The sequence below is a fragment of the Monodelphis domestica genome, chromosome 3 (genome assembly GCF_027887165.1).
Source record: "Monodelphis domestica isolate mMonDom1 chromosome 3, mMonDom1.pri, whole genome shotgun sequence".
Lineage (NCBI taxonomy): Eukaryota > Metazoa > Chordata > Mammalia > Didelphimorphia > Didelphidae > Monodelphis > Monodelphis domestica.
In genome coordinates, this window is record NC_077229.1 from 336,406,661 (window position 1) to 336,434,114 (window position 27,454).

At 37.3% G+C, this 27,454-nt stretch overlaps 1 protein-coding gene across 1 annotated transcript in view; it reads left to right on the forward strand.

Annotated features, from left to right (window-relative positions):
* CHMP4C (charged multivesicular body protein 4C) overlaps positions 1-27,454 on the forward strand; it is a 42,328-nt gene extending 14,874 nt beyond the window's left edge. The window contains exons 2-5 of the mRNA XM_001366963.4: positions 19,549-19,726; positions 21,652-21,766; positions 26,157-26,310; positions 26,504-27,454. Of these exons, the coding sequence (XP_001367000.2) occupies positions 19,549-19,726; positions 21,652-21,766; positions 26,157-26,310; positions 26,504-26,565 (509 nt within the window). The 3' untranslated portion in view covers positions 26,566-27,454. The remainder of the gene's footprint in view (positions 1-19,548; positions 19,727-21,651; positions 21,767-26,156; positions 26,311-26,503) is intronic.

Genomic DNA, 27,454 nt, shown 5'->3' on the forward strand with positions numbered 1-27,454 from the left:
GATAGAAAGTAAGGGTTTTTAATTAAAAAAAAACAAGAAGAAACAAATGATCACAAACAGGATGACATGCATCCAATCATCCTGACATGAGTGTCATTTGAAGACTGGTTGAAGGAAATGGAGATATTGGAAAAGAGAAGTCTTGGGAGGAACAGGGTATTCAGGTATTTGAAGGGCTTACATATTGAGGAACAATTAGAAATATTCTCTTTGACTTTGAAAGGGGGGGAACCAGGACAGTAAGTTGAAAATACAAGAAATAAATTTAGACTTAAATTTCAAGAAAAATTTAATTTTAAAACTATCCAAAATTTGAATAAGTTGACATGGGAAGAAATAGCTTCTCTTCCATTGAAGACCTTAAGGCTTATGCTGATGACTGCTTGTTGGTCATATTATAGAAAGATTCCTTTTCAGGCATGTGTGGACCTAGATGGATTAATGTCCCTTTCAACTCTGAAATCCTGTAAAAGTTTGCATGAAAAATATTCACGTGAAACATCATAGTAATGATAAGATCTTTTTGAAAAATAGATATAGATAATGATCTCAATCACTGTCCTATTATGTGGATGCCACATGAAACACACTTTTTGGCATTTCATCTAGTCACAGACCTTTGACAATAGTAATAATAACAAGCATTTATTTAGAACTCTAAGGTTTACAAAGTATTTTATAAACGTTATCTCAACATTACACACAGTAACTGAAATATTGTGGAATGATCAAATGTGATAGACTTTGCTACTAACAGCAATACCATGATCCAGAACAATTCTGAGGGGCTTAGAATATTAACCACTTCTAGAGAAAGAACTGTTGGAATAGGAATACAGATGAAAATATGAGATTTATCACTTGTTTTTTTCGGTATATGTTTGGGGGTTTTGGTTTCATAAGATTATTTGCTTACAAAAATGAATAATATGGAAATAGATTTTGAGTGATAATACATGTATAACACAGATTGAATTGCTTGTCAGTTCTTGGAGGGGGGAGGGAAGAAAGTAGAGAATACAACATGAATCACATAACTTTAGAAAATGTATGTGGAAATTTGTTATGAAAAATAAAAAATAAATTTGAAAGAAAATTAAATGTTATCTCATTTGATCCTTACAATGGCTGATCTCCATTTTACAGATTGGGGAACTGAGTCTAAGCAATGGTCAAGTGATTTGTCTGGGGTCATACAGCTAGTAAGTTTATGACCCAAAATTTGAGCTTGGGTCTTTCTGACTTCAGTTGGGACTTTTAGCTGCCTCAGAGAGAGCTCAGAAGGACCATTTTATAGCTAATAACACCAAAAGTCAGAGAGGTCATGCAGCTAGTTACTGGCAGACCTGGCACTAAGTGCCTCTTCCTTTATAGATGATTCAGCTATCCCAGTCATAAGTAAGTAATGATGTGTTGTATTTCATATTTCAAAAATAGTTTTGACTGTGCTAATGCTATGTGATGGTTCCCAGTATATTATGCCTATGAGGAAACTAATGGATTTAATATTTATAACATCCATAATAACCACAAATGCAAAATAAACTGACAGCAAGTCCTTTGATTTCCAGGAAAATCAAATCTTGTTATATGGGCAAAAGACCTGAAACAACATCAGGCTTCTTAAATAAGTTCTTTGCCACAAACATCAATTTGTATTTATTATAGCCCCATGATCATGATAGAACAACATGGAACTAAAAGCTTTATAAACCTCACCACTTTAACAGCCCTTAGTGTGCATACCCCATATTTACATGGCACTCTTTTAATTGTCACTAAAATGTTGTTTGGTAGCTTAAGTTACAGCGATGGTCTGCAGTGAATCATTATAAAGAGCCATTTGTTTCTTGTGGCACCAGCACATAAAAGACATTGTTCTCTCTGCTGTTGTCAGAGATGAAAAAAAAAAACCCATACACACACCTCTGCTGTTACATGGCGAGACAAGGAGTCTAGCCTTCTCTGCTCTCTTACTAATACAGTAAGCCCTTTGTTGAAACAAGTAATCTCATGCCTCTGACCAATAATATTTAAGAAAATATCCTGGATGGGAAACTGGAAGATTGGAATACACCAAGCAGACAGCTTAAATTACAGTCCCTTTTGAAATTTCCTTCTTCGTCACATCAAGAGAGGTGCATAATTAGGTGGTTGCATGTCTCTGATGAATACAGCTCCAGGAAGGCTTTTAAAGTTGATTTCTCATTACTGCTGGGAAAACAATTCAAAGTATGTGTCATACTGCTGATGGGTCAGTAATATCAGCTTCATATATGAAAGACAGCACACCATCCTCATATGCTTACTCAGTCATTCATTTATTTGTATACAAGGAATTATGAACTGAAATATGGCTTTCTGCTGAAGATATCCTATTCACTTTAGCAATTCAATTAAATGCACATTCCTTGCCACTCTTTCTAAATGCTGGCTACACTTTGTCTCATGTCACCACCTTTACTTACAGGTATGAGGAGTCAGTATTTTCCTTGTTTCCCTTCTAGATTCTTGCTCTGCCACCATCACTTAACAGCCTTTATTCTTTTCAAGTCCATGTCATCCAATTATATTATTCTGTCTCTATCCCATCTCTGAGATCTACTGATCTTCCCATCATCATTAATGATTTCAGCATCGGGCTCACAGTCTTCCTTTCCATTCCAACCCTTGTCCTTATCTTTGATGCCTTCAGTCCTTTCATCAATAACTCTTTTGATGCCCTGAACTCCTAGTTCATCAATTTCCTCAACTCCACTGTCATCATCACTCTTCTTTAACCATCCATAGAGATAACCATTGCTTGAATCTTCCAAGACTTTGAACTTTGAAATAACTCAGAAATTTTCTTGTTTCAAATCTTCTCTTCATCTATTTTTCTTTCTGCCTCACTCCTCCTGAACTTTTTCTTGCTCCTCATTGTAAACTTCAGTCCTTTTATCCCATACCTGTCTCAATCCTTCACCCATTTTAAAGCTTCACCTCCCACTCTTCACAGTATTGACTCTATAGAGAGCTACTTCCACAAGAATAGCTAATTGATCGGTAAGTTTTTCTTAAGCGTCTATTATGTATCAGGCAAAAGGCAGCATGGAAGTGGGGTTAGAGAACTGACCTTGGAGTCAGTAAGACTTGGGTTCATTTTCTGACTCATAACACATGCTTATTGGTCCTGGACAAGTTTCTAAGCCACTCAGTACACCAAGTCAGTAGGGTCAAATTCAAATAGAAATGGTGGCTATGAAACTGTAGATAAGGCTCCCTGTAGGTTGCATATTCACTTAGAAAACCATATATTAAAATTGTTGTTCAATCGTTTCACTTGTGTCTGACTCTTTGTGACTCTCCCTTTTTTGGGGGAGGTCGATACTAGAGTAGGATTTTTGTTATTTTTTTCTTCATCTGAGTCTCTCTCATTTTGTAGTCTACCCAAATTAGACTACTAGGTGCTCCCTTAAAGTAGTTCCTTGCTCTGATATTAGCGTCTCCCGCCTTTGTGCATTCATACAGGCTGCCTCCCTGGTCTCACTCTCTCTACATCTCCAAGTGGTGACATTTTTCTCTTCCTTGGCCAAGTTTAGGTGGAATTTCTTTCATGTAATCTTCCTTGATTTTTCAGATGTTTTTGAGGGCTGGTTCTGAATCTCTCTTTTGTTCCCATCATATCCCACCTTGTACTATAATTATCTGTGTATATGCTTAATACCCTCCCCCCCATTAGAATGTAAACCCGTTGAGATTAGGTACTTGTTTTTTTGTCTTTGTATTCATAGCATCTAGCACTGGGGTCTACACACAGGACAGCAAACTCTTTGTAAATGTTTTTTGGACTAACTGAATTGTTTGTTCTGAACACTGTCCAGTCCACATACTAGGGAGATTTTTAAGAAAACAAGACAGAATCTCCATTGCTGATCATTGTTTTAGCAAGGAACCTTTTCCTGGGGAGTCTAATCACCCATTCAGGTTTGAAGAGGTGTAGCAAATTTCCACAGCTCCTGGTAAAGTCATAGCCTAGCAGCAATTATTTCCATCCCTGACTTTTCTCTCCAAGAACCATAAATAACTCTTTCCAGGCCAAGGGAGGCATCATATTCAGCACCTACTAGAATGGCCAGCAAGAGACTGCCCCTCTATAAAGCCAGTTCTATACATGCAAATTCAGTAGCACACAGAGAATGATATTTACTGCCCTAATTCCATTACCCTCCCCTCAGAGAGAGATTGGCCCATCAACAAAACTGCACTGATTACTATTAGACATTTCTAAATGCAAGTACCATAGGCATCTCAAACTCAACCTTTTCAAAATGGAACTCAGTTTCTTTCCCCCATGGGGCAGTTAGGTGAGATTGTGGGTAGAGCACTGGTCTTGGAATCAGGAAGACATCTTCCTGAATTCAAATCTTACCTCTGACACTTACTATCTCTGTGATTCTGGGCAGGTTACTTAACTGTTTGCCTCAGTTCCTCAGCTGTAAAATGAGCTGGAAAAGGAAATGGCAAACCACTCCAGTATCTTTGCCAAGGAAACCCCAAAATGGGATTACAAAGAGTTGGATATGACTGAAATGACTGAATAACAGCAACAGTCTTTCCCCTAAAACCCATTGCTCTTTCTCAAACTTCCTTATTCCTAGAGAAGGCATATTCCCAGTCACCCGGGCTTGTGACCTTATTGTCACCCTCTACTTCTCATTCTCACTCTCCCCACAGAGACAATCAATGGCCATATCTATGACATCGATTTCCCCAATATTCCTTCTGGCCATCCAAACAACCCTCATTTCTCACTTGGACTATTAGAGTAGCCTGCTCTTTGTTCTTCCTGCCTCATCCATTCCCACTTCAGTCCATTTTCCTCTGAGCAACCAAAGTGATTTTGCTAATCTCACTATTGTTACCATTTACCATAAAATCATTGTTAATAAAATTCAGTGGTTCCCTATTTCTTCTAGGATCAAATATAAAATATTCTTTTTGACATTTAAAGATCTTCACCTTCTGGGCCTCTCCAAGCATAAGGAGCACTTAACTAAGTGATGATTTAATTTCTCTGGAGACTGTATCTTAATTTATAATTATTTATTAAATAATGAAAAGCAGGCCAGAGAAAGAAAAGGCATCAGTCATATGTGGGCTGACTCTCTCTTAGTCACCTCCTCTTTGAGCCCTGGTGGCCTCTAGCCAGACCTCCATCTGTCAAGAAGTAAGACCACTGGGTGCCAGGAATTAGTTGAGGTTTAGAATGGCCCCACAGAGCATGCATATCCACTTCTTTCTGCCTTGGCTCTGCTTATCTTACTTCATTTCTTCACTATCCAAGAGGGTTGTTTACAGATAAACAAAGAGCTTGCCTCCACCCTGCTTAAGCTAGAAAGAAGAAGCAAATGTGTAGCTTTAGTCTTTTTTTTTTTAAACCCTTACCTTCTGTCTTAGAATCAATACAGAAGAGTGGTGAGGGCTAGGCAATAGGTCTTATGTGACTTAGCCAGGGTCACACCACTTAGGAAGTGTCTAAGGTCAAATTGGAATCCAGGACCTCCTGTCTCCAGGTCTGGTTCCCAATTCACTGAGCCACCCTACCCTTAGTTTTAGTCTTAAAGCAAACTTTTTTATTTTCCTTTAAAATCAAAAAAGTTGTTTTGGGGTGCCCCAAAAGGGGACTAATTGATATTAAATTTCCACCATTGGTTGGGAATTGGTTCAGATACAGAAATATATGTTCATATTCTACCTTTAATTTCTAAGCAACTGTACTTAAATTTTCCCAAGACTGCCCTCCTGTATCTGGCTGTAAATGTCATTAATTGTTGCCCACAGGAATATCTTCCCAATCTTCTGTTTTCATCCTCTTGGCCTTTGCCTCTAGGTGGTACTGTTTTTCTTATTTCATTTATAGACTCTTTTTATTCTCTCTCATTTTGTATGCCAGTGTCATTTATTGATTCAGTGATTTAATATTTACTAAGTGCCCATTACCTACAAAGCACTAGTGTCAACCTAGGGTTAAATCTCAGAAAAGAAGCTCTGTTTATTCCAGTATTATATTGTTCTCAGACCAAACTTCTATAATACCATATAAGGTCTAGAGCATAGTCTACCTATTTCTCAGTGTTTGCTAGGTAGCAGCCTTGGCTTCTCATTTGTTTTAAATGACATGTACATGATTTATTTTTGCAAGAATTGTGATATAAGTTGGAACTATACTTCGGCATGCTTTTTTCATTTCTTCCTCTCATGTTTTAAATTTTAGGGTGTGTATTGTCTATTAATACATACATTTATTTTTATTTTTTAAAACCTTTGCCTTCTGTGTACAATACAATACAATACAATACAATACTGTGTATTGGTTTCAAGGCAAAAAGAATGGTAAAGGCTAGGCAGTGGGGGTTAAGTGACATGCCCAGGGTCACACAGCTGAGAAGTGTCTGAGGCCAGATTTGAACTCTATTGGGGGCCACCTCGCTGCCCCCCAATATATACATTTAAAATGTGATATAGTTTGCCAAAGTACTTAGAATTAAGACTCAGAAAGTAATTTTAGCTCCCTTCCTAGGAAATACCATATATATAACCACATATATATATATATATATATATATTTAAAAACAATACTAACAGAACAGAAATTATAATGCTATAGTTGTCTCAGAACTTCTATAACCACTTAACCAGTTTGACAAGCCTGGGTGGAGACAGGATTTGGACATTCCATTTGTTTGTATTTTTGGGTGGTGACATTTACCTGGAGAACTGAAATGTGAACAAAATATTTACATGATTTAATTCATGTTCTCATTATTAGGTTTACATTATAATGTTGAATTTTTTTTCCTACTCCTCATCACAATATATGGCTTCCCTGGGTTCTTGGAGATTATGCCAAACAGAGTGTAAGCCCAAGAAGGTTCTACACTGCTGGACAAGCTGTGAATTTGGTTCTAGTAAAAGGCTATATTTACTTTCTGAGAGACAACTTAGCTAAAGGCTGAGAGGCTCTTTGCCAGTAGGTTGGTCTCTTGGTGATAAATTCCTTGGTCCTGACAGTCCATGAAACAAAGAATACAAAATGGCCCTCAGTCCTATTTGGCCGTCTTCCAATTCTGCAGCTGGTTGTAAATTGATGGAAAGGGAGTAGAAAAAGGAGGGAGGAGGGTGGGAAAGGCTCTAAGAATCAATTTTTAGGCTATCTAAAAACATTAACTTGTACTCTAATTGTACTTTAAATTGAGATCCTTGTCTAGTGACAGAGTGGACATTTCTCTCCTGGAGAAATTAAAGTCATATTAATCTTGACATTCTTGCTATAAATGAATCCAGAATGCAAAAAAGAAAAAGACAAGAACAGCTGTAGTAGACCAAGGATATATGGAAGGAGTCCTTGCTGGTGGTGACCCAATTTTTAGGGAATTGAAGTATCAGTTTTCAAAGTTTCTGAAAGAGAGAAAGTTACTAAATATTCAGAAAAAGACATGAATGTTATTACTACCTGGAAAGCTGACAGGGAAAGCATCAGTATCTGCCTACTTTCCCATCTCTATAAAATTTTTATGAGAACATTCTAAACATGTATTGAGAGACCTTTGATGATGATATGAATAGGAAACAGAGGTTTTCACGAATTATATTTTACAAAGGCTATATCTTTATAGTCACTAACTAGGCTGAAAAGTACAGAAAATAGAGAATTCTACTATTTCTGTTATTTGTTTTTCTTCTAGGGATTCTGTTGTTTGTTCATTATTAAACCAATAATTGGCATATAATGTCACCTTAGATGCTTTTCAACAAGGGGTCTCCCATGTCAAAATCACATAAGATTCACTGGAATAGGTTTGTGTATAACAATTGTGAGAATTCAACACTAGCCTGTACTCTTTTTCTTTCTCTTGGTACCCTAAGGTCAGCCTTGGGTTTTAAAAGAAAAATTTCATATTGAGTTTGAAAATAGTCCATTCTCTGAACCTCACCCTTAGATTATATTAAGAACAAAGGCTGATGCTTATACATCAACAAAGTACTTAAAGTAAGGGGGACATGCAAACTCTGGGGGTGATGCCAGAGGCCTGCTGCCTCTCTGGAGCCCGGAAGATGCTTGCCTCTTGTCTCATGACTCCTGCCATCTGGAAGGCTGGCTTCTGACCTGGACAGAAGTTGGAGTCTGCCAAATCAGAGGGATTCAGAAAAGTGACATCACTGAAAATATAAGTTTGGGTCTAGGAAAGGTCCAGGGCTCTTTGGATAGGATTTTTGGAGCAAGATGGTATTCTTGGGAGCAGCTCTGGAGCCCAGTGGAGGTTTGGTAAGGGAATGGTCAACCACTTGTGATGAGACGCCTTTTCTTTTTCTGATCCATTCTTTTAATTTTTTTTAATAAATGTTTATAAATTAAGACACAGTTTCCAGAGAATTTTAATCTTAACACAATAGAAAGAACTTTGATGACCTATATGTAATAAAGATATGAACTGAATGAAACTATTTACTGCTTGAGACTAGAGAAGGTAAACTGAGAGAAAACTGTTACTGCTTGAGACTAGAGAGGATGAACTGAGGGGTGTAACCATGAAAATATGGTTTGCCAAGACTGTGAATTGCCAAAACTGTAAAGGCTTCGGCCAAACTGTAAAGATAATTTTTAGTGTCTTGATTTAAATCAAGAATAAGTGGTCTCCATGGGAAAATTCCCAAATATGAAAATACCCAAGTCAGCTGGGATTTATGGAGATTTTAATTAATATAAATGAAGGAATTAAGGGGAAGAGAGAGAGAGAGAGAGAGAGAGAGAGAGAGAGAGAGAGAGAGAGAGAGAGAGAGAGAGAGAGAGAGAGAGAGAGAAAAGAGAAAATAGTAGAAAGGACCTAGGCCATTTGGCCTGAGCCTTAAAGGAGAGAGAGTCAGTCTTTATTACTCACCAGAAGATCGTCCCAAGCAAGCACCAGTCCTTCACTGAAATCCTCAACTCCTGAACTGAGTTCAGAGACCCTCCTTTGAACTCCTGAACCCCTGAACTGAGTTCAGAGCTCCAATTCAGCTTCCAAAGTCAACTAAAAACAAACTGAACTGAATTCTCCTTTTAAAGAAACTTTCTCTTATGTCACCTCCCCTAAATTTTCACATCTACCAATCACAGTAGATGCTTTTTCCCAGGACTGCCCATTCTTAGTTCTCACCTTCTCTGGGTAGACTAAAACTTCACACCTCTTTTGTTAAGCTTGCCTTTTGTAAGTTGCTTGACCTTTTAGTGATTAATTTAACCTTTATAGGTACTTAGCACCCTTTTGTATTAGATCTAAAAATAGACCACCTAGCTTAGGGTTTTTGCTTCACTATAAGTAAGAGTTGGGGACTTTTCATTGTTCAATCAGGAATTTGCAACTTTATCTTCTCCTAAGGCACTGTCTGAGTAGGGTAGAGTAATTTTAAAGTTCTCAATACATTCCTGACCAAGTACCTCCATTGTTAAAAATGGTGAATATCTTAACCAAATCTTCTAAGGTATAGTCTGAGCAGTTTTAAGATTCACAGGGGAAACCTGTTACTTTACAAATGGCTGCTGTTCTCTCTCTGGCTGTGTCTAGAGAGGCTGCTACAGGAACCTAAAACTGTTGAGGGAATCTGAGGCTGCTTATTGGTAATGGAGGACAGAGAAATGCTGCTGGGAATGCCACACACACAGGGATACTGGTACACAAGGGACTGCTCTGGGGGATCTGCCTATTGATCCCTAATGATGGCTGATCTATTTTCTAATCTCCTTCCTCCCTCACTCCCTGCTCCAACTGCCACCCTTCTCCTCCCAATTTTCCCTCCCCCCTGAGTGAATTATAAAATACTCTAAGTTTCTTTCTCAGGTAAGGAATTTATTGGGATAGCAGGATGGGAAACTGAGGTAAGGGGGATGAGGAAGTTCCTAGTCTAACTAAGGTAAAATTGAGAAAATAGTCCAGTCACAAACTGTGATTATTAGACAGGGAGATGGAGGACAAAGGCTTTTCAAGATCTTTCTTCTTCTTCAGTTAAATTTCTCCTTCTTGTCAATTTCAACTGTCCAAAGTCAGAGAACTTCAAGTAACCAAGTCAACCCCACCAGAGTCCAAAAGCCAAGTAAGCTTCACGAAAGTCTCTCAGCCAACTTCAAACTCCAGAGAGCAAATGTGAGTCCCCCAGTCAGAGACTCAGAGACCAAAAAAGCCCCCTGGTCAACTCCAACTGTTCAGAGCCAGAAAGCCAGAGACCAAGTTCAAAAGCCCAGTTTCTCTTCTTAGTATGGCCAGCCAAAAGCCTCCAAGGAAAAATATGACTTACAATCCCAGAAACAGAGACATAAAAGGCCCCTCTCAGCTCCAACTGCTCAGAGCCCTAGAGAGACAGAGAGTAAGTTCAAAAGCCAAGTTTCTCCTCTCCCACAGTGTGGACAGCAAACCCCCAACTTCTCTCCAACTGCCAACAACCCCGGGGATATTCCATAGGAATGCTGGGTTTTGCATTTTAGAGCTAGATGCATCTTGGTCCATAAGTCCTGCAAAATCTTCTCTCTCTCTCATATCTCTACCACATATAGTTATTAATATCAGGGAAGGCATAGAGCAAAGAATTGTGTACTCATTAAAGGAATTTGCCACTGTCATGGAGTCTGGGAAGTCATAATCCATGAGGAAGAGTATTTTCCAGGCCTTCTGTTTGTGGATATTGATGGTGTCAAGTCCAGGGATATTATGTGGTTTAATCAATGAAATGTACAATTACTCAAAGGAGTTTCACCTAATTATCTACACAGGAAGGGCTAGATCACACAATGGAGAGAGTGCCAACTCTGGAGTCAGTAAGACTTGTCTACCTAAGTTCAAATCTGGCCTCAGATACTAGATGTGTGACCCTGAGCAAATCACTTAACTTTGCTTGCCTCAGTTTCCTCACATGTGAAATTATCTTAATAAGGAAATGGTTAGGAAAACCCCAAAAGGAGTCATGAAGAGTTAGACACAACTGAAAAATGACTGAACATCTATAATATTTATATAGGAACAATTAAGTATGTTAAGAATGTCTTTTGCCCAAATAATAGTATGTACTTGGATGGACTCTGCACTTTTCTATCAGTATATAAATTTATATGTATGCATATACATGTGTAGGAATATAAGGAATAGAGAAAAAATTATATTCCTACACATACATATCTATTACTCACACATATGTGAACAAATACTAAAGATGGACAATAAATTAGACATGAAAAGGAATACAATCAAAGATTATAGATGTAGAGCTAGAAAGCACCTCAAGAGGTCAGCTTTCCAACCTTCTTATTTTACATGTGGGGAAATTGAGTCCCAGAGGCAATAAATGATTTGCCCAAAGTCAGACAGGTAATAAGATACAGAATGTGGATTTGAAACTAAGTCCTCCAACTACAAGACTAATAGTCTTAACATTATACCATTGAGAAATTCCATGTTTTCAATGGCTCCAAAGTGCTTACTAAAAGAAAGGTCTATATTTTTGATATAAATATTTTTCCAGTTATACTATATGCCTACAAGTCATAGAATTCCATAGTCTCCAGTGAATTCAAATGGCCAACACCATGACACATGGAAATATAAATGATGGGCCTTAGAATTGACTGCAAAATATTTTTGAAAATTCTCATTAGTGACATATAGGATAACATCATAAAAGATATCATCAGAAATATGTATAACCAGAGTTGGAGCAGGGACATCATATATCAAGAGTGAAAGATAACTTACGGACAGCCCTCTTGTTCCATTGGTCTTCATACATTATGAAGACCCTCTGAATTTTGGGTAGAACTTCAGTGGAGGATGTATGAGAGTTCATAGACAGGAGTTGCATGAGATGAGAAGGCATGGATACCAATGTACCAGTGGAAGGAGTGCCCATATTGATTATAGATCCTTTGAAGTACCAAGCTGAATTCTTCATATGGTATCACATAAGATGTGATAGGTAATATTTGAAGTGCTAGACATTAAAATATACTTATGTATTTATCTATGTAAAGCAAAATATGTCAGAAATTTGTTTTTGGTGATAATGGTGGGGATGAGAAATGTTACATTGAAATAAAGAAACTATCTAGATATAATAATAAAATATAATAGTATATTTTATCATATACATATGTATAATTAATAAAAATAATAAATATAAATAATAAGGAAATCATCTAGACAAATTATTTATTTAGCCATCCATGCAGTTTTAAAACAAACCAGATTTGAGGCTCTTGGCCAAAATCCCCCCAATTTAAAAAAAAATTATTTATTTATTTAGTCAATTTATAACATTATTCCTTGGTTACAAGAATCATATTCTTTCCCTCCTTCCCCTTCCCCACCCTTCCTGTAGCTGATGCACAATTCCATTGGGTATTACATGTGCCCTTGATCAAAACCTATTTCCATGTTGTTGATGTTTGTACTAGGATGTTCATTTAGAGTCTACCTCCCCAGCCATATCCCCTGCACCCATGTAATCAAGCAGTTGTTTTTCTTCTGTTTCTACTCCCACAGTTTTTCCTCTGAATGTGGATAGTGTTCTTTCTTGTAGATCCCTCCAAGTTGTTCAGGATCATTGCATTGCCACATTCTCCATTAGAGAAGTTCATTACATTCGATTGTGCCACAGTGTATCAGTCTCTAAATCAGTTTTTATCCAGTTGATATGCAGTTTGGAGGGAATGAAAAACAGAACGAAAGGGTTAAGATATGTGTTTTCTTATTGGAGGAAAGAATTGGGAGATAATGAGGTAAGGATGAGGATTGGTTGAGGGGACTAGGAGATAATCAGAAGACACCAAAGAGAGAAGGAAAAAGGAACTGTTTTGTGACTGTCCTTGTTAGGTGACTCCTGGGAGAGAGGAGTAATTTTGTGAATTTTCCAAACTCAGATGACTTTGAGACTTAATTTCACAAAATGGTGGATAAACACACAAAATGGAGTTAATAATGCTATTTAAAAGTTAGAGGAGGATTAACAAAACCAAATTTACTGTCTTTGCTCTTAGACCTACTGGTCTTCCTTGACAAATCTGATGCATTTGTTTCCACAGTATCCCTCAACCTTATGTTCCTTTGTCGCCTTCCAGATAGCCCTCATTCTAAGTCAGCCCTCATCATTTCTCACCTGGACTATCACAGTAGCTTCTTGTTTGGTTTCCCTGCTTCAAGTTTAGCTCAGTCTATCTTTTACAGAGCTACCAAAGTAATGCCTAGGTCTGACCTCTTCACCTTCTTACTCGAGAGGCTCCCTCTTACTTAGGTCCATAAGTAATTTACTGTTTGGCATTTAATGATCTTCACAACCTAGGAACAACATACCTTTTCCCGTTTGCTACCTATTACTGCCTTACTCTCTATACTCCAGCCATACTGGCCTACTGGATGTATTTCTCACCCCATGTTCCATTTCCTGTCTTTCATGTCTTTGTACTAATTGTGTGCTTCGGGCTCGTAATGTGCACTTTATCCTCCACTAGACCTCTTGGAATCCCTAGTTTTCTCTTGCTGCCCTTGAGATTTCTGACTTCCTTGTCATGAAAGCCAGGGTCAGCAAGATCTTGTTGTTGTAATTTTAGCTTTGGGATTGTGAACCATCAATAACCTCAAAATCACCTGGTGGCTAACCCAAGTATTGAATTTCTTTTCTGAATAATTACTACAGTAACACAGGGTTTTTCTGTAGGCTTAAGGAAGCTTATCAAAACGGACTACTGTATTTACATTACAGTCTATCATTGCTGAGCTCTAAGGTCACAGGATACAAAATATTATAGGCACAAATATGGAAATTTAATTAACAATCAAAAGATTCCTTGGTAAATGTTTATGAAGAAAGGAAAATAAAAAGGTCTTAAGCTCATTCAAGCTCCAGTAGCTTCTGATAATAGAGTATATCTTTACAGTAAATCAGAATATTTGTATTGCCAAAATACATTCTTTTTCCATTTTCCAAGAGTGGTGAATACAAACTGACATGCTCTTAAACAATCCAATTTTCTGTTTTCTAGATCCATTCATGACTATCAGTCATTCTTCTGTTTACAGAAGATTATCCTTTTGTAGGTTATTACAATTTTGAAAGTTACAGTTTAATCTATGTTACTGGTTTTACATTTTTTAGATTGACAGCTTCTTTGTGCCATACAGGGAAGCCTTTAGGTAGAATGTACATTTTGTTGTAGGTTAAATCAAAGGCTTACCTTGGGCTTTCTTGATACATAGGCTTAGTAGGCAGCTGCTTTGTTATAATCAGATATGAAAAATTCTAGGAAAGGCCCATTTAGCTCAGAATATTTCTCCTATCAGCTTTCTTCCTTTGTTAAAATCTCTGAACTAGTTAAAAGCTGTGGGCAGCTAGGTGGCACAGTGGATAGTGTCCCTGGACTGGAGTCAGGAAGACTTCCCTTCCCAGTTCAAATCTAAACTTAGACTATGTGATCCTGGAAAAGTCACTTAACCCTGTTTGCCTCAGTTTCCTCATCTGTAAAATGAACTGGAGAAGGAAATAGCAAACTACTCTAGGATCTTTGCCAAGAAAATCCAAAATGGGGTTATGACGAGTCAGACATGACTGAATATTAACAAAACAAGTTAAAACATTATAGCCTGTTGTTGAAATGTTAAGTATTAAATAATAGCTAACACTCTAGTGCTCTATAGATATTATTTTATTTAACCTAGTAGCAAATCTATGATTATTATTCTCTCTCCCTCTCTTTTTAAAAAATTAGATTAGGAAACAGAGACTGAGAAGTTAAATAACTTGCCCAAAGCTAAACAGATTGTCTGTGATGGAAATAGGATTCAAAGTCAGGTCTGACTCTAGATCAAGAATTCATTCTACCATATAATACCCTCTTCCTAGTTGGTTATTTGAGGGGTTTGATGTATTAAACCACCTTGACCTATTAATATTCTATTAATTGACTAGATAACCCTCAGCAGAAGCTGGGTCTAGGGGGAATAGAACATAATACAACCAAATTTTGAAAGGACAAAAGGGGGCCTGAAAAGATTCAGCGCATAAGCCATTCATTATTAGGGAGGACAGATCTCAAGAGAACGGAAGGGTATGGGCCTCTGAGGAGCCAGTGTTCGGCATTAGGGCTTCAAAGAAGTGGGAGGAAGAAAGGGTGAAAAGAGAAATGGAGGACCTTTGAAGACAAACTTTTTAAACTTTATAAGTTTTCCCAAAGGTCCCTGGCTGCATCTATATTAATGTGGATTGTTGTTAGTTTCGGTCCCAAGGTAGATGACTGATCATTGGTCAGATCCAGCAGAGGAGATTTCTTTATGAGGTGGAAGGTTTGACTAAGTACTAAATACTTCCATTAGAAGGAACTTGGGAGTATTTGTATATGGATGCATTTTCTGATTTTTATTTATATTTTTACCCCTTTTAGTATCTATTCTAGAATACAAATTATTATTGAATGTCTCTCCCTTCTCTAGGCTCAATGTATTGTTGTCTATTAATATGTAGAAGGTCTAGGGTCTGGGTTTTGTCTGAATGGAATCCAGAACACATCCTAGAAGATGATTTTTTTGGGGGGAGGGGTGTATCTTTTCCTTTTGTTTTCAACACAATATTGATATTTTTAACCCAGATCAATGTGGTAATCTTAAAAACTTTTGATTTTGATAGCCTGATTTTTCTTGCAAAAAGCTATCTCTGCTCAAGGCATGCTCCTTTCTCCTTCCTGGCACCTTTTCAATTTGTTGGAAACTTCTTTCCCTGGAACCTTTGATGTTGGCAACTTTCATTTTCTGATTAGTCTCATTTAATTGGTACATTGTGCCTAATATCAGGGCAGAAGAGGAGTCACCTGAGTGAGATCCCACAAGTTTCTATCAAATTCTTGGACCTTCTCAGCATTCCTTCTTTGCTTTGTTGTATGGAATAATAATTTGGGAGGGATGGCAAGACCTTGGTGCAATGATGCATAAATGTCATCTCTTGCAGGGCAATTCATCATCTATAGTTATATCTCTTTGTTGTTCCAATTTGGGAGTCAGGTGCTACTCTGTTGTCCTCCTTGTGATGGCAGTTGGTGGCATAGGGGATAGAATGCTGGATTTGGAGTCAGTAAGTTCTGAATTCAAATTTAGCCTCAGATCATTAAAAACTTTATGGCCCTGGACAAATCACATAACTTCTTTCTTTCCCAGTTTTCTCATCTATTAAATGGGAATAACAATAGCCTCTTACTCTCCAGGTTGTTATGAATTAATATTTGTAAAGCCTTTTGTAAACCTTAAAGTGTTATATAAGTACCATTATTATTGTATTATATGTTTCTATTAATACATATTATATGCTATCATTTTATTTTTCTTTTTTAAAACCCTTACCTTCCATCTTAGAATCAATACTGTGTATTGGTTCCAAGGCAGAATGTTAAGGGCTCGGCATTAGGGGTTAAGTGACTTGCCCAGGGTCACACAGCTGGGAAGTGTCTGAGGTCAGATTTGAACCTGGGACCTTCCATCTCTAGGCCTGACTCTCAATCCACTGGGCTACTCAGCTGTCCCTTATATGCTATCTTATTGTATGAAGTAGTATAGAGAGCATTGTACCAGAAGTCTAAAATGCCTAATTTTCAAATTCCACCCAAAACAAAGACACTTAGTCTTGCTGTCCCTCAGTTTCCTCATGTGTAAATTGAGAAAACTGGACTTCCTGCCCATATAAGTCCCTGCCAGCTCTCAATCTATGATCCTTTGATCCTTCTCCATGTTCTGAGCCTTGGATATATCCAGTTAAGCCATATAACCTTCCTTAAAAAAAATCAATTTCCTTGGTTTCAGGGAAGCCCTAGTGAGGAAACTCCTTTCAACAAAGATAACTGTGCAGTAACTTTTCATCTAGTTGCCTGGGGCCCTGGAGAGGCAGGATCACATAGCTATTATGTGTCAGAAACATTCTATGATGAAAGCAACAGACTTTTATTTGGCATATTTCCAGAAAGTCTAAAAGTATAGTGAATAGGGGACAAGACCTCAGAGTCAGGAAGAACTCAGTTTTGTCATAGAATGGCAAGTCTTAATTCTTCTGTGAAGTCTTATTAAATCTTAGATGGATTGCAAAAGCCACCTTTTTTCCCACTTCTTGATTAACTGTAGAAAATCTTTTCTCTGAGTTCCTTTAAGACTCATCTGAAATCTTCCTATCTTCTGCAAGAGGACTATCCCTTCTCCCCAATTACTCCACCCAGAACCATACCTATGAAATTGTCTCTCATTTTAAGTTGTGTATATCTTTTTTTTTTAAACCTTTACCTTCCATCTTGGAGCCAATACTGGCTCCAAGGCAGAAGAGTAGTAAGGGTTAGGCAATGGGGGATAAGTGACTTGCCCAGGGTCACACTGCTGGGAAGTGTCTGAGGACATATTTGAACCCAGGACCTCCCATCTCTAGGCCTGACTCTCAATCCACTGAGTCACCCAGCTGCCCCCTAAGTTGTGTATATCTTGTATGTACATAGTTGTTTGCATGCTCTCTCTCTCTTTAGAATAGAAGCTCCTTAAGGTCAGGATCTATATTTTGACTTGTCTTTTTATCTCTATTGCCTTATACAAAGTAAGCATTTAATATATGTTTGTTCACTGCTCTGGAAATAGTTCAATGTTGTGTTCATTTTTATTTTGTTCCCTCTCTCTCCAACATATGCACCATTATATTTCTAGTTCTGGCCCCATTTTCTCCAAATTCTTCTCAGGACCCTAGCTGTGCATCATATAATTGGGCCTGAGAAAATCCAAGGGGATGTTTTCTTTTAAACCCTCACCTTCTGTCATAGTATCAATTCTGAGAACAACAAGGACTAGGCATGGCAATTGGGGTTAAGTGATTTGCCCAGGATAACTTAGATAGGAAGTATCTGAGGAAGGATTTTTAAAAAATCAATTAATTGGATATAGGAGGGAGATAATTATTTTTCTCACCCAGCAAGACTTGCATGCACACACACATAGAGGCATGCACACATAATCTTTACTCTTTATCTTCATTTCTGTCGCAAAAATTCTCATTCATTTATTCATTCTTCTTGTGATCAATTGACAACCTCCCCATTGGAATCATCTTACATGGCTGGCAGTAAAACCTTACAATTTAACGTCTTCAGATCCTTTATGGGGTTCACAACAGTCTTTGACAGTTAGTTTCTAGTTGTTTTCACATTTATATTCCTTCACAAATAGACCTTTTGACTAGCTCTAATGATTGTGACAAATGACAACAATAAGGAATGTTTCAGTATAAAATTAGCTTTCATGAAATCTTCCCAAGGTGCCTCTTCATAGTGTAGAGGTGATCCTGGTGATCCTGGTGATTCAGAAGCTATGGCCACAAAATACAAGTTCTGGCAGCTCCTGGCCTCCTCTCCCCCTGCCAAAAGCATTTTCTGTGGGCCTGGTAATAGATTCTAAATCCATGAATAGGTCTGTTGTCTAACTAGCCTAGCCTGTTTCAGAGAATTTGATTGTATAACATTTTTTTTATTACAATCAACTCAAGAAATATGATCTTCCAAGGCAAAGAAGGCTGTGATATACATTAGTGAAGGAAGAATCCTCATTGATGGCACCACACATCTTTAAAATATTGAAATTTATGAGCTCTGCATTGTCTTTTCCATTATGTCTTTTATGGAAAAGGAGAGCTGCTTCCTCATCTTTTTTTATTTGCTAGTTATTTCCAAAGAATAATATGTATGAGGGACAGCTAGGTAGCACGCTGGATAGAGGGCAAGACCTGGAGACAGGAGGATCTGGGTGTGAATACTTCCTAGCTTTGTGACCTTGGGCAAGTCACAACCCTGGATGCCTAGTCCTTGTCCCTCTGTCTTCAAATTGATACTAAGACAGAAGTTAAGGGCTTAAGAAAAAGAATAGTATGAATGAGGGCAGGGGAGAAAGGGGAAGCATGGTGTGGTGCAAAGACTCTTAGATTTGAAGTCATAGGACACAATTTTGAATCTCAGCAATATCACTTACTATCTGTATGATCTGGGGCAAGTCATTTAACTTCTCTGGGTCTCAGTTTCCTCATCTGTAAAATTATTGAGTTGGACTAGGTCTTTTCTAACTCTAGATCTACCATTCCATGAATGGAGAAATCCTGTGAGAGGCATAGCATATAGAGAGCCAGTCTCAGAACCATAAAGACATGACTCGAATCATGCCTTTGACATGGTGGCTATGTGATACTGGGCAGGGCATGTCACTTCTCAGTGTTCTTGGTAGTAACTCTTTACCTGAAATGCCCTGTGTGCATTGGTAGAATGAATTGCTTTATCTGAGAACCCGTCATGCCAATAAAACCAAAGGTTCTAATCCCTATCCCATTGAAATGTGAGATATGGTAGAGAAGATAAGTTTTATTTTCAAATGTTTCCAATGTGGCTCAGACTAATCCACCCTGCTAAGCACTGTTTAAGCACTCAATTAATAGTTGTCAAATGGATGAATCGGCCTCTGGCTTTCTAAACTTTACTTCTTATTTACCTAGCTGCATTACAGGCACTAAAAAGAAAGAAGAGGTTTGAGAAACAGTTAACTCAAATTGATGGCACACTTTCCACCATTGAGTTCCAGAGAGAAGCCCTGGAAAATTCCCATACCAACACAGAAGTGTTAAGGAACATGGGCTATGCTACCAAGGCTATGAAAGCAGTTCATGAAAATATGTGAGTGGTTTTGGTTTTCTTTCTCAGACAGCAATTTCTTCTCTGGAAAGTATTCTTAGGAAGGAACAAGTGGCTGAGTTGAAGCAGAGGGGTTTTATCTGTGCTGAGGTGATTTGGCATATTCTCCAATAAACCCAAAGCAATATATCCTCTATTGGGGGGGAGGAGTTAACAACTTTTAGGGCTCCCATTCTGCCCAGGTGGATGAGGAAGTTGCCCCTTTTTGTATGATATGATTTCAAAGGACAGGAATATTCTCCTCTCTGCCTCCCCTTTACTTTTTTGCCAGAAGAAATTGCTTTGACCAGTGGGGGGGGGGGAGGACCCATTTCCTAATTACAGATAAACTTTAAAATCTAAATGTTGAAAAAAGTAGCACCTTCCTTTAACTTTGTACTAGGAATTAAGTGATTTACTGAATTTTTAAAGAGCATGTTTTGATGGAGAGGAAGTCTAGGGATAGAGTCCAGAGCAAAGGCTACCTGAGAGAAGATATTTCTGGTACCACAGAGTCGGGGAAGGGCAGAGAAAAGGAAAGACTAGAATCTGCCACACATAACTCCCTTAACAATCAGTTTGACTTGCCATTTTGACAACCATGGAGCGAACATTCTACTTATTTATCAAAGTCAGAATCCCCTAATGACCCTGGTGCATCCTGTGTTCTAAAATAGATCCTATAATTAGAAGCTAAATATTGCAATTATAGACTACAACTAACTTCCACTCCTTTCCTGACATCCAGTCTTAGTTTTGTCCCAGATTGCCCTCTCTATTTTAATTCATCTCTTGAGCCAGACATTATCTCCTTCCTGTCTCCACTTCCTGTATTCTTTCCATGGTTATTCTCAAATGTTTTATAACATGCCCAGAAACTGAGGCTATTGCAATTGATTAGTTACATGAGGAATTCAGGGTAGTGTCCCAATGCAACAGTATTTATATGACATGCCTCGTAAGAACTATTGAATGAGAAGAATAACCTTTTTCCTTCTATGTATAACTAGTTGGTTTTAAAAAAAATCCTTAGATCTGCTCAGGTTTGCCAAGTGCATGATCCACCTCGAGGATCATAAAGAATTAATTTGGTGTCCATAGCATTTAGATAATTGTCAGGCTTGAGGTTGCTAAGAGCCATGTAAAGGAGTCTGAGGACAGAAAGCCCTTATACTGTCTCTTATATGTTCTGATCCACTCTGCATCCTAGCACTATGGGTGTTTGAATGCTTGTATTATAATTGCTAAGAGGGTATCATATTTCAGGACTGTAGATCTAAAGCTTGGCAACCAGAATTAACTTGCTGGTGGCATTAGTGACTTCTGAGGGACCTACCACGTAGCCAAAGTCCCAGAGCCATCAGAAAAAGGACATTCTTGCATTGTCCCATCTGCTTCTATTAGTGTCCACTTCTGGTAGTGACTCCCAGGAATTACCACTTATGATGTCACCTAAGTGGAATGGTACCTGGTAACCTATAGCTACCATCCAACCAAAAACTGGATTCTATTCAGAGGTACCAAAATGATGTCTTGTCATAAATGGCTCATACTCCACCTTTGCCTTCCCAGCCAAACTGTAGAAAGGCTGTTTTGCCTTGTGTTAACTACAAAAGAAATTGATTGTTATCATAAGAAGATTCTTTTTTTCCTTCTTAAATCCTTTTATAACATCATTCCCAAATGCAAAGGCCATTTGGGATGTATGTATCCCTTGGCAAGCAAGGTTTTTCTTTCAGAATGCAAATATTTACTAAGTTGATTTTTAGAAATCAAAAACGATTTATATGCTTTTCTCTGATTGCAAGGGATTGGTGAAAAATCAAAGACTTTACAGTAAATGGGTTCATTTTTCTCAGGGGGCTATGATTAAATTCATAATTTAAAGCTGAAAACATAAAATATTTCAATAAAAATTATTTCCCTAGGGACATTAACAAAATAGATGATCTGATGCAAGAGATCACAGAACAGCAAGATATCGCCCAGGAAATCTCAGAAGCATTTTCTCAGCGAGTTGGATTTGGTGATGACTTTGATGAGGTTAGTAACACAACAGAATGAAAATTAGAGCCAAGTCCATTGGAAATGTCAGTGCCTTCAGAAGTTCCATCATCTGAAACTTTCTCATCATGCAGAGTTTGCAAATGATTTATGTAAAGTATTTATCAATTCATTATACTTTTTTTTCTTTTTTGGAGTAGACTTGGAATTTCATTGGCATAAAGCATTCCCATTGAGCAAACTCCCTTTACCAATGCAGATTAGTTTCGACTTTGCAAGTTATAGTCCTCAAGAGTTTCCTAGTGCACTGTGAGATTAACTGACTTGATTGCCCATAGTCAGTGACATTAAGTGAAATGGTTTGCTCACATAGCCAGTATATGTCAGATGCTAATGCTGAACCCAGCTTTTAGTGATGCTGAGGTGAAATCTTTGTCCATACTACTTTCAGTCAACATATTTGTTATAGATTTATTTTTTCAAGTTAGAGGAAAACAATCCAGGAGTCCTTTATTTAAAGGAAAGAAAAATACATTTTGGCAAACAGCCTACCAATTAAGCTTTTGGCTCTTAAAATAAGGACAAATCAGGATGTGATTATGTAAATAAGTTAAGGACTTTAGTGATTGAAACCTAAATAGCTCCATTAAGAGGAAAAGAATACTTTCACATCTGGGCAAAACATAATGCAGACTGTGTCACTCTGCAAGGAAGAGACTTAAGAGCTAAAGAGCATAGCAAATTAGAGGGTTAAGCTGACTGTGTTTATTTCTTAGACTATGAAACAAAATAAATGCGGAGTGGCATTACTAACAAACATGTCTCATTAAAACTAATCAGTCCAGTAATGTAGACTAGAATCATAAGTGCTAGTATCTCTGCTGTGTGAAATTTCAGTTATTCTGTTCCAAGGACACATGTATATCACAGTATATCTGCTGGCCTTCTGTAACCACATGATATTCAAATTATTATTAGTGAGAATAATATGTCAGATTCAAAAAGTACAACCCAATTTCCAAGAAAAAATATCCTTTGAATCTTAGAGAGTAAGACTTGGGCATTATTGATTTTTATAGACTATATAGACTAATGTGCATCTAATCGCTGTCATTGTGGCTGGATGTAGGGAAAAATGAAATGGGAGCCAGGATATCTGAGTTCCAGTTCCAGTTCTGCTACTAGTTAGCTGTGTGACCTCAAATAAATTACTTAACCTCTCTGGGTCTCTGTTTCCTTATCTATAAAATGAAATATTGAACTACATGATTTCAATTTTTTCTTTTAACTCAAAAATTCTATAATCTAATAGTTGGTTTGCAAAGCACTAGACAATAGATACTATGGGTTTTTCTATTGTGCTTCTTAATTCTTATTTTAATACTTCAGAGATTTGTGATTTTATTAGTCTGGGTTATTCCTATTTATGTATGTAAAAAGACACATATACATACACACATATAGTACATCCTCTACACTTTAGGAGACAAACTTTATAAGTTGATGAACCTCCACACAACCCCTATATTTGTCATCTTGGGTCCAACCTTCTGCATCTGCCTTGGTTGGTCTTCAGACAACAAATATACAACAAATATAGATATCTATCACTGGATCCACATCTTAGGTTTCTCTAGCATAGTTTTAGAGCCCAGTGTCACTATGAAGTGATGAGATACCAGAAGAGGATTTTAATAATCACATTTGTTAATAGTGTGATAATAATTTCTTTTATTTTCTATGATAAATAATTAAGCATCATTCAACTACGGGGGACATGTATAATCTGGGACCATGATATGCTTTCTTGTTGCTTTATTTATTTCTAATAGTTTTATCTTACGAGCTCCTGTTTGAAAGAACCAGGCATATTTGTTATGGCGGAAAAAAGATCCAGGAGGACAAGATAATTGTCTTAAAAAAATGAATGGAAAAGAACTAAGTCAAATTTATAAGAAATCAAATAATTCCTCAATTGACAAATGTTCAAGGGATATATAAATATGCAGTTTTAAGATGAAGAAATTAAAAACTATCAATAATAATATGAAAAAATGTTCTAAATCCCTCCTGATTAGAGAAATGCAAATCAAAACAACTCTGAGATACCTCCTCTTGCACCTAGCAATTAGCTAATGTGACAATAAAGCAAAATAATAAATGTTGGAGGGGATGTGGCAAAACCAGAACACTAATACATTGCTAGTGGAGTTGTGAATTGAACTGATGTAGAGTGAATGAGCAGAACCAGGAAAACATTGTACAAAGTAACTGAAATATTGTGGGACAATCAAATGTAATTTACTTTGCTACTAAAGGCAATGCAATGATCCAGGACAATTCTGTGGGACTTATGAGAAAAAATGCTATCCACATCTAGAAAAAAGAAATGTAGGAGTAGAAATCCAGAAGAAAACATACAATTTATCACTTGTTTATATGGGTTTAGGATTTGAGGTTTTGGTTTTAAAAGATTATTACAAAAATGAAAAATATGGAAATAGGATTTGAGTGATAATATATGTATAATCCAGTGGAATTGATTGTCAACTCTGGGAGAGGGGAGAGAAGAGGGAAAGGAGACAACAAGAATCATTTAACCATGGAAAAATACTTTTTTTTTTTTAATTAAAGAACTACCATGTGGAAGGAGAAAATTTCCTAGGAGAAACTTCCTAGAAATTCCAAAAGTTTAAAAGTAGAATGAACTCCTTCAAGACCCATGAAGTCCTTTTTGATGATTCAGATTTATAAATCTGTGATTCTTTCATTGAGAGGCTTATCACCAGATTGGCAGCAGGGTGGTCAAGTCAAGTGAAGAAGCACTTATTAAGTGCCTATTCTGCTTCAAGCACCGTGTTAAGTGGTGGGAATTCAAAGAAAGGAAAAAAAATCTTTCTGCTCAAAGAACTCAGTCTAATGGGTGATACAATGTGTAAACAACTAGGTACAAATAAGATACATGCATGGATATATGTTTAATATCTATGTACCCATACATATGTATTCATCTTATTTATATAGCATATATGTATTTATATACATATATACTCCAATTTTACATTTATTTGTGCATGTATGTATATCTATGTCCTAGAAGTCCTGGATGAATTGAAGGTTACTTCAGAGAGAAGGCACAAAGATTAAGGAAGACTGGGAAAGGCTGCTTGTTGAAGGCAAGAATTTAGCTGAGACTTGATGGAAGCCAGAAAAGCCAGGAAGTAGAGATGAGGAGGGAGAGAATTTTTCAATTGTAGTTGCTTTTCTATTTTATTTTATTTTTTAAAACCCTTACCTTTTGTCTTCAAGTCAATACTAAGTATTGGTCCCAAGGCAGAAGAGCAATAAGGGCTAAATGATTGGGGTGAAGTGACTTTCCCAGGGTCATACAGCCAGGAAGTGTCTGAGGTCAGAATTGAACTCAGGCAGATGAATTTTCTTGACTCCAGAACCAGTAATCCACCGCACCACCTAGCTGCTCCAGAATGCCTTGGTACTACTTTTTTATCATGCTAACCAGTACTGGAAGAAATAAACTCTTAAAGAAGAAGAGGAAAATTGGAAGGAGAAGGAGGAGGAAGAAGAGAAGGAGAAGAAAGAAGAGAAAGAAGGACAAAAAGAGGAGGAAGAAGAGAAAGGAAGAGAAGAAAAACAAGAACAAGAAGAAAAGGAGGAGAATAAGAAGAATAAGAAGTGCGATGCAGATAGAGCTATCATTAATTTCAGACGATAACAGCTAAATTTATAGAACTCAGAAATTATCTCCTTTAATCCATTAGCAACCTTTAGAGATGGGCAGGAAAGGCATTCTTAGCTCCAGTTTTCAGGTGAAAAAACTGAGGCTCAGACAGGAGGTAACCTGATCATGTTCCTATATGAGAGACTGAATTTGAACCCAAGTTGTATGATTTTAAGCTGTGTTCTTGCTCCTTGAGAGCAAAAAGTGTCTTTTTTTCTCTTCCTTTGTATCCATAGTACTTAGCACAGCTCCTGGCACATAGTAGGCACTTGATAAATCCTTAGGGACTTGATTGACTTTTCTACTCAGCCACAGTAGGCCTCCAAGACTACTCTTGTTTAGAATTGTTTCTAAACAGGAGGATGGAAGTGGTCCATTGAATGAAATTAACTGGCAGGTGCAAACTCTCCAGAAACCAGTGAGGTTATGTGTTCCCCTAGCATGAATGATTTGAATGGCTGTTTACTGAAGTATCATAAGATTAACCACATCAAATTTACAAAACCCCAAAATATTCATTTTTAATTATTGCTCAGTGTTGTAAGAAGAGTTTAGTTTTAAAATACAAATTCCATTTTATTGAATTTTCACATATCAATTTAGAAAGCAGATGTTCCTGTTATTGTGTAGGAGCCAACCTACTTCTTGAGACATTAAATCTGCCACATTCTTTGTTTCACTTGTGCTCAGGATGAGTTGATGGCGGAACTTGAAGAATTGGAGCAGGAAGAATTAAATAAGAAGATGACAAACATCCGACTTCCAAGTGTACCCTCTACCTCACTGCCAGCCCATCCTGGTAGGCAGCCAAGTTTACCATCTTCTTCACGGCCCTCCCGAGCAGGTAAGCTTCCAATTGAGCTCTTGGGAATTCATTAGTTCTCCAAGAAATCCCATTTTTCCCCTCTCCTCATATTAAACAGCCTCTCTAAAGGACTTGGAGATTACCTAAATGCCTAAACAGCTTTTATGAAATATGGGATTTTTGATCCTTGTAGCAGCTCACCAATCACTGATTTATATATTTTTTCCTACAGCATCTTCCAGGAGGAAAGAAGATGAAGATGACATAAAACAGCTGGCAGCTTGGGCTTCTTAAGGCCAAATTACAATTGTTATAGGCCTAAAACAATGGGACACTTGTAAAGTGTTTTGACTGAAGTTCATTGATATGAAAATCTTACTGAAGCTTGCCTTTCATTGTTTTAGGCCATCCTTAATTAGAATTCTGTTCTTGAATCTCTGACATGCAGGAATCCACACACTTCAATTTAGGAATGGAAAAGTTATGTCATTTCACAGTTTGCAAGTGACTAAAGAGAAATGTGATAAACTTCTGAGCTGTGTGACCCTGGGCAAGTCACTTAACCCCAGCTCTTCTGCCTTATAATTGTTACTTAGTATTGATTCCAAGACAAGAAGGTACGGGTTAAAAAAAATACTAATGTGGTAAGGGTTACTATATAAATTCTTATATTTCCTACTGTTCTGTTTGTGTATGTACATTGGCATATATGTGTGCAACTGTCAACCCACACATATGTGTGTATTTGAAGTATCTGCTAAAGAGGCTTGGAGCATGCTAATCATTAAATGCATTTGTATGTACGTTCTAGATGTAATTCCAACATAGTCTGTACAAACACTAGTTATGCTTGAGTTTTTCAGTTTAGAAACTTAAAAGATTCTTTAAATTGACTTTTAATATGCCATTTAGGTTTGAAATTAGGCAACATAAATTTACAATGGCCATCATCATTAATAGTGAATATTACTTGACCACATTCTCATGGATGTGATTTAGGTACTTGGGCAGCTACATTAATGTTTGTAGTCCTTTTTGGCACTATTAATGTTCTTGTACTCAGGTTAGTGATTTTCATTCTTATTTGGTTCTTATTTGTAAATTTGTTTCAGGTTTATAGAATAGTTGTTGTAAATATATAAAAAAGAAAGCTGATAGAAATAAAAATGTCTTATAAAAAGAA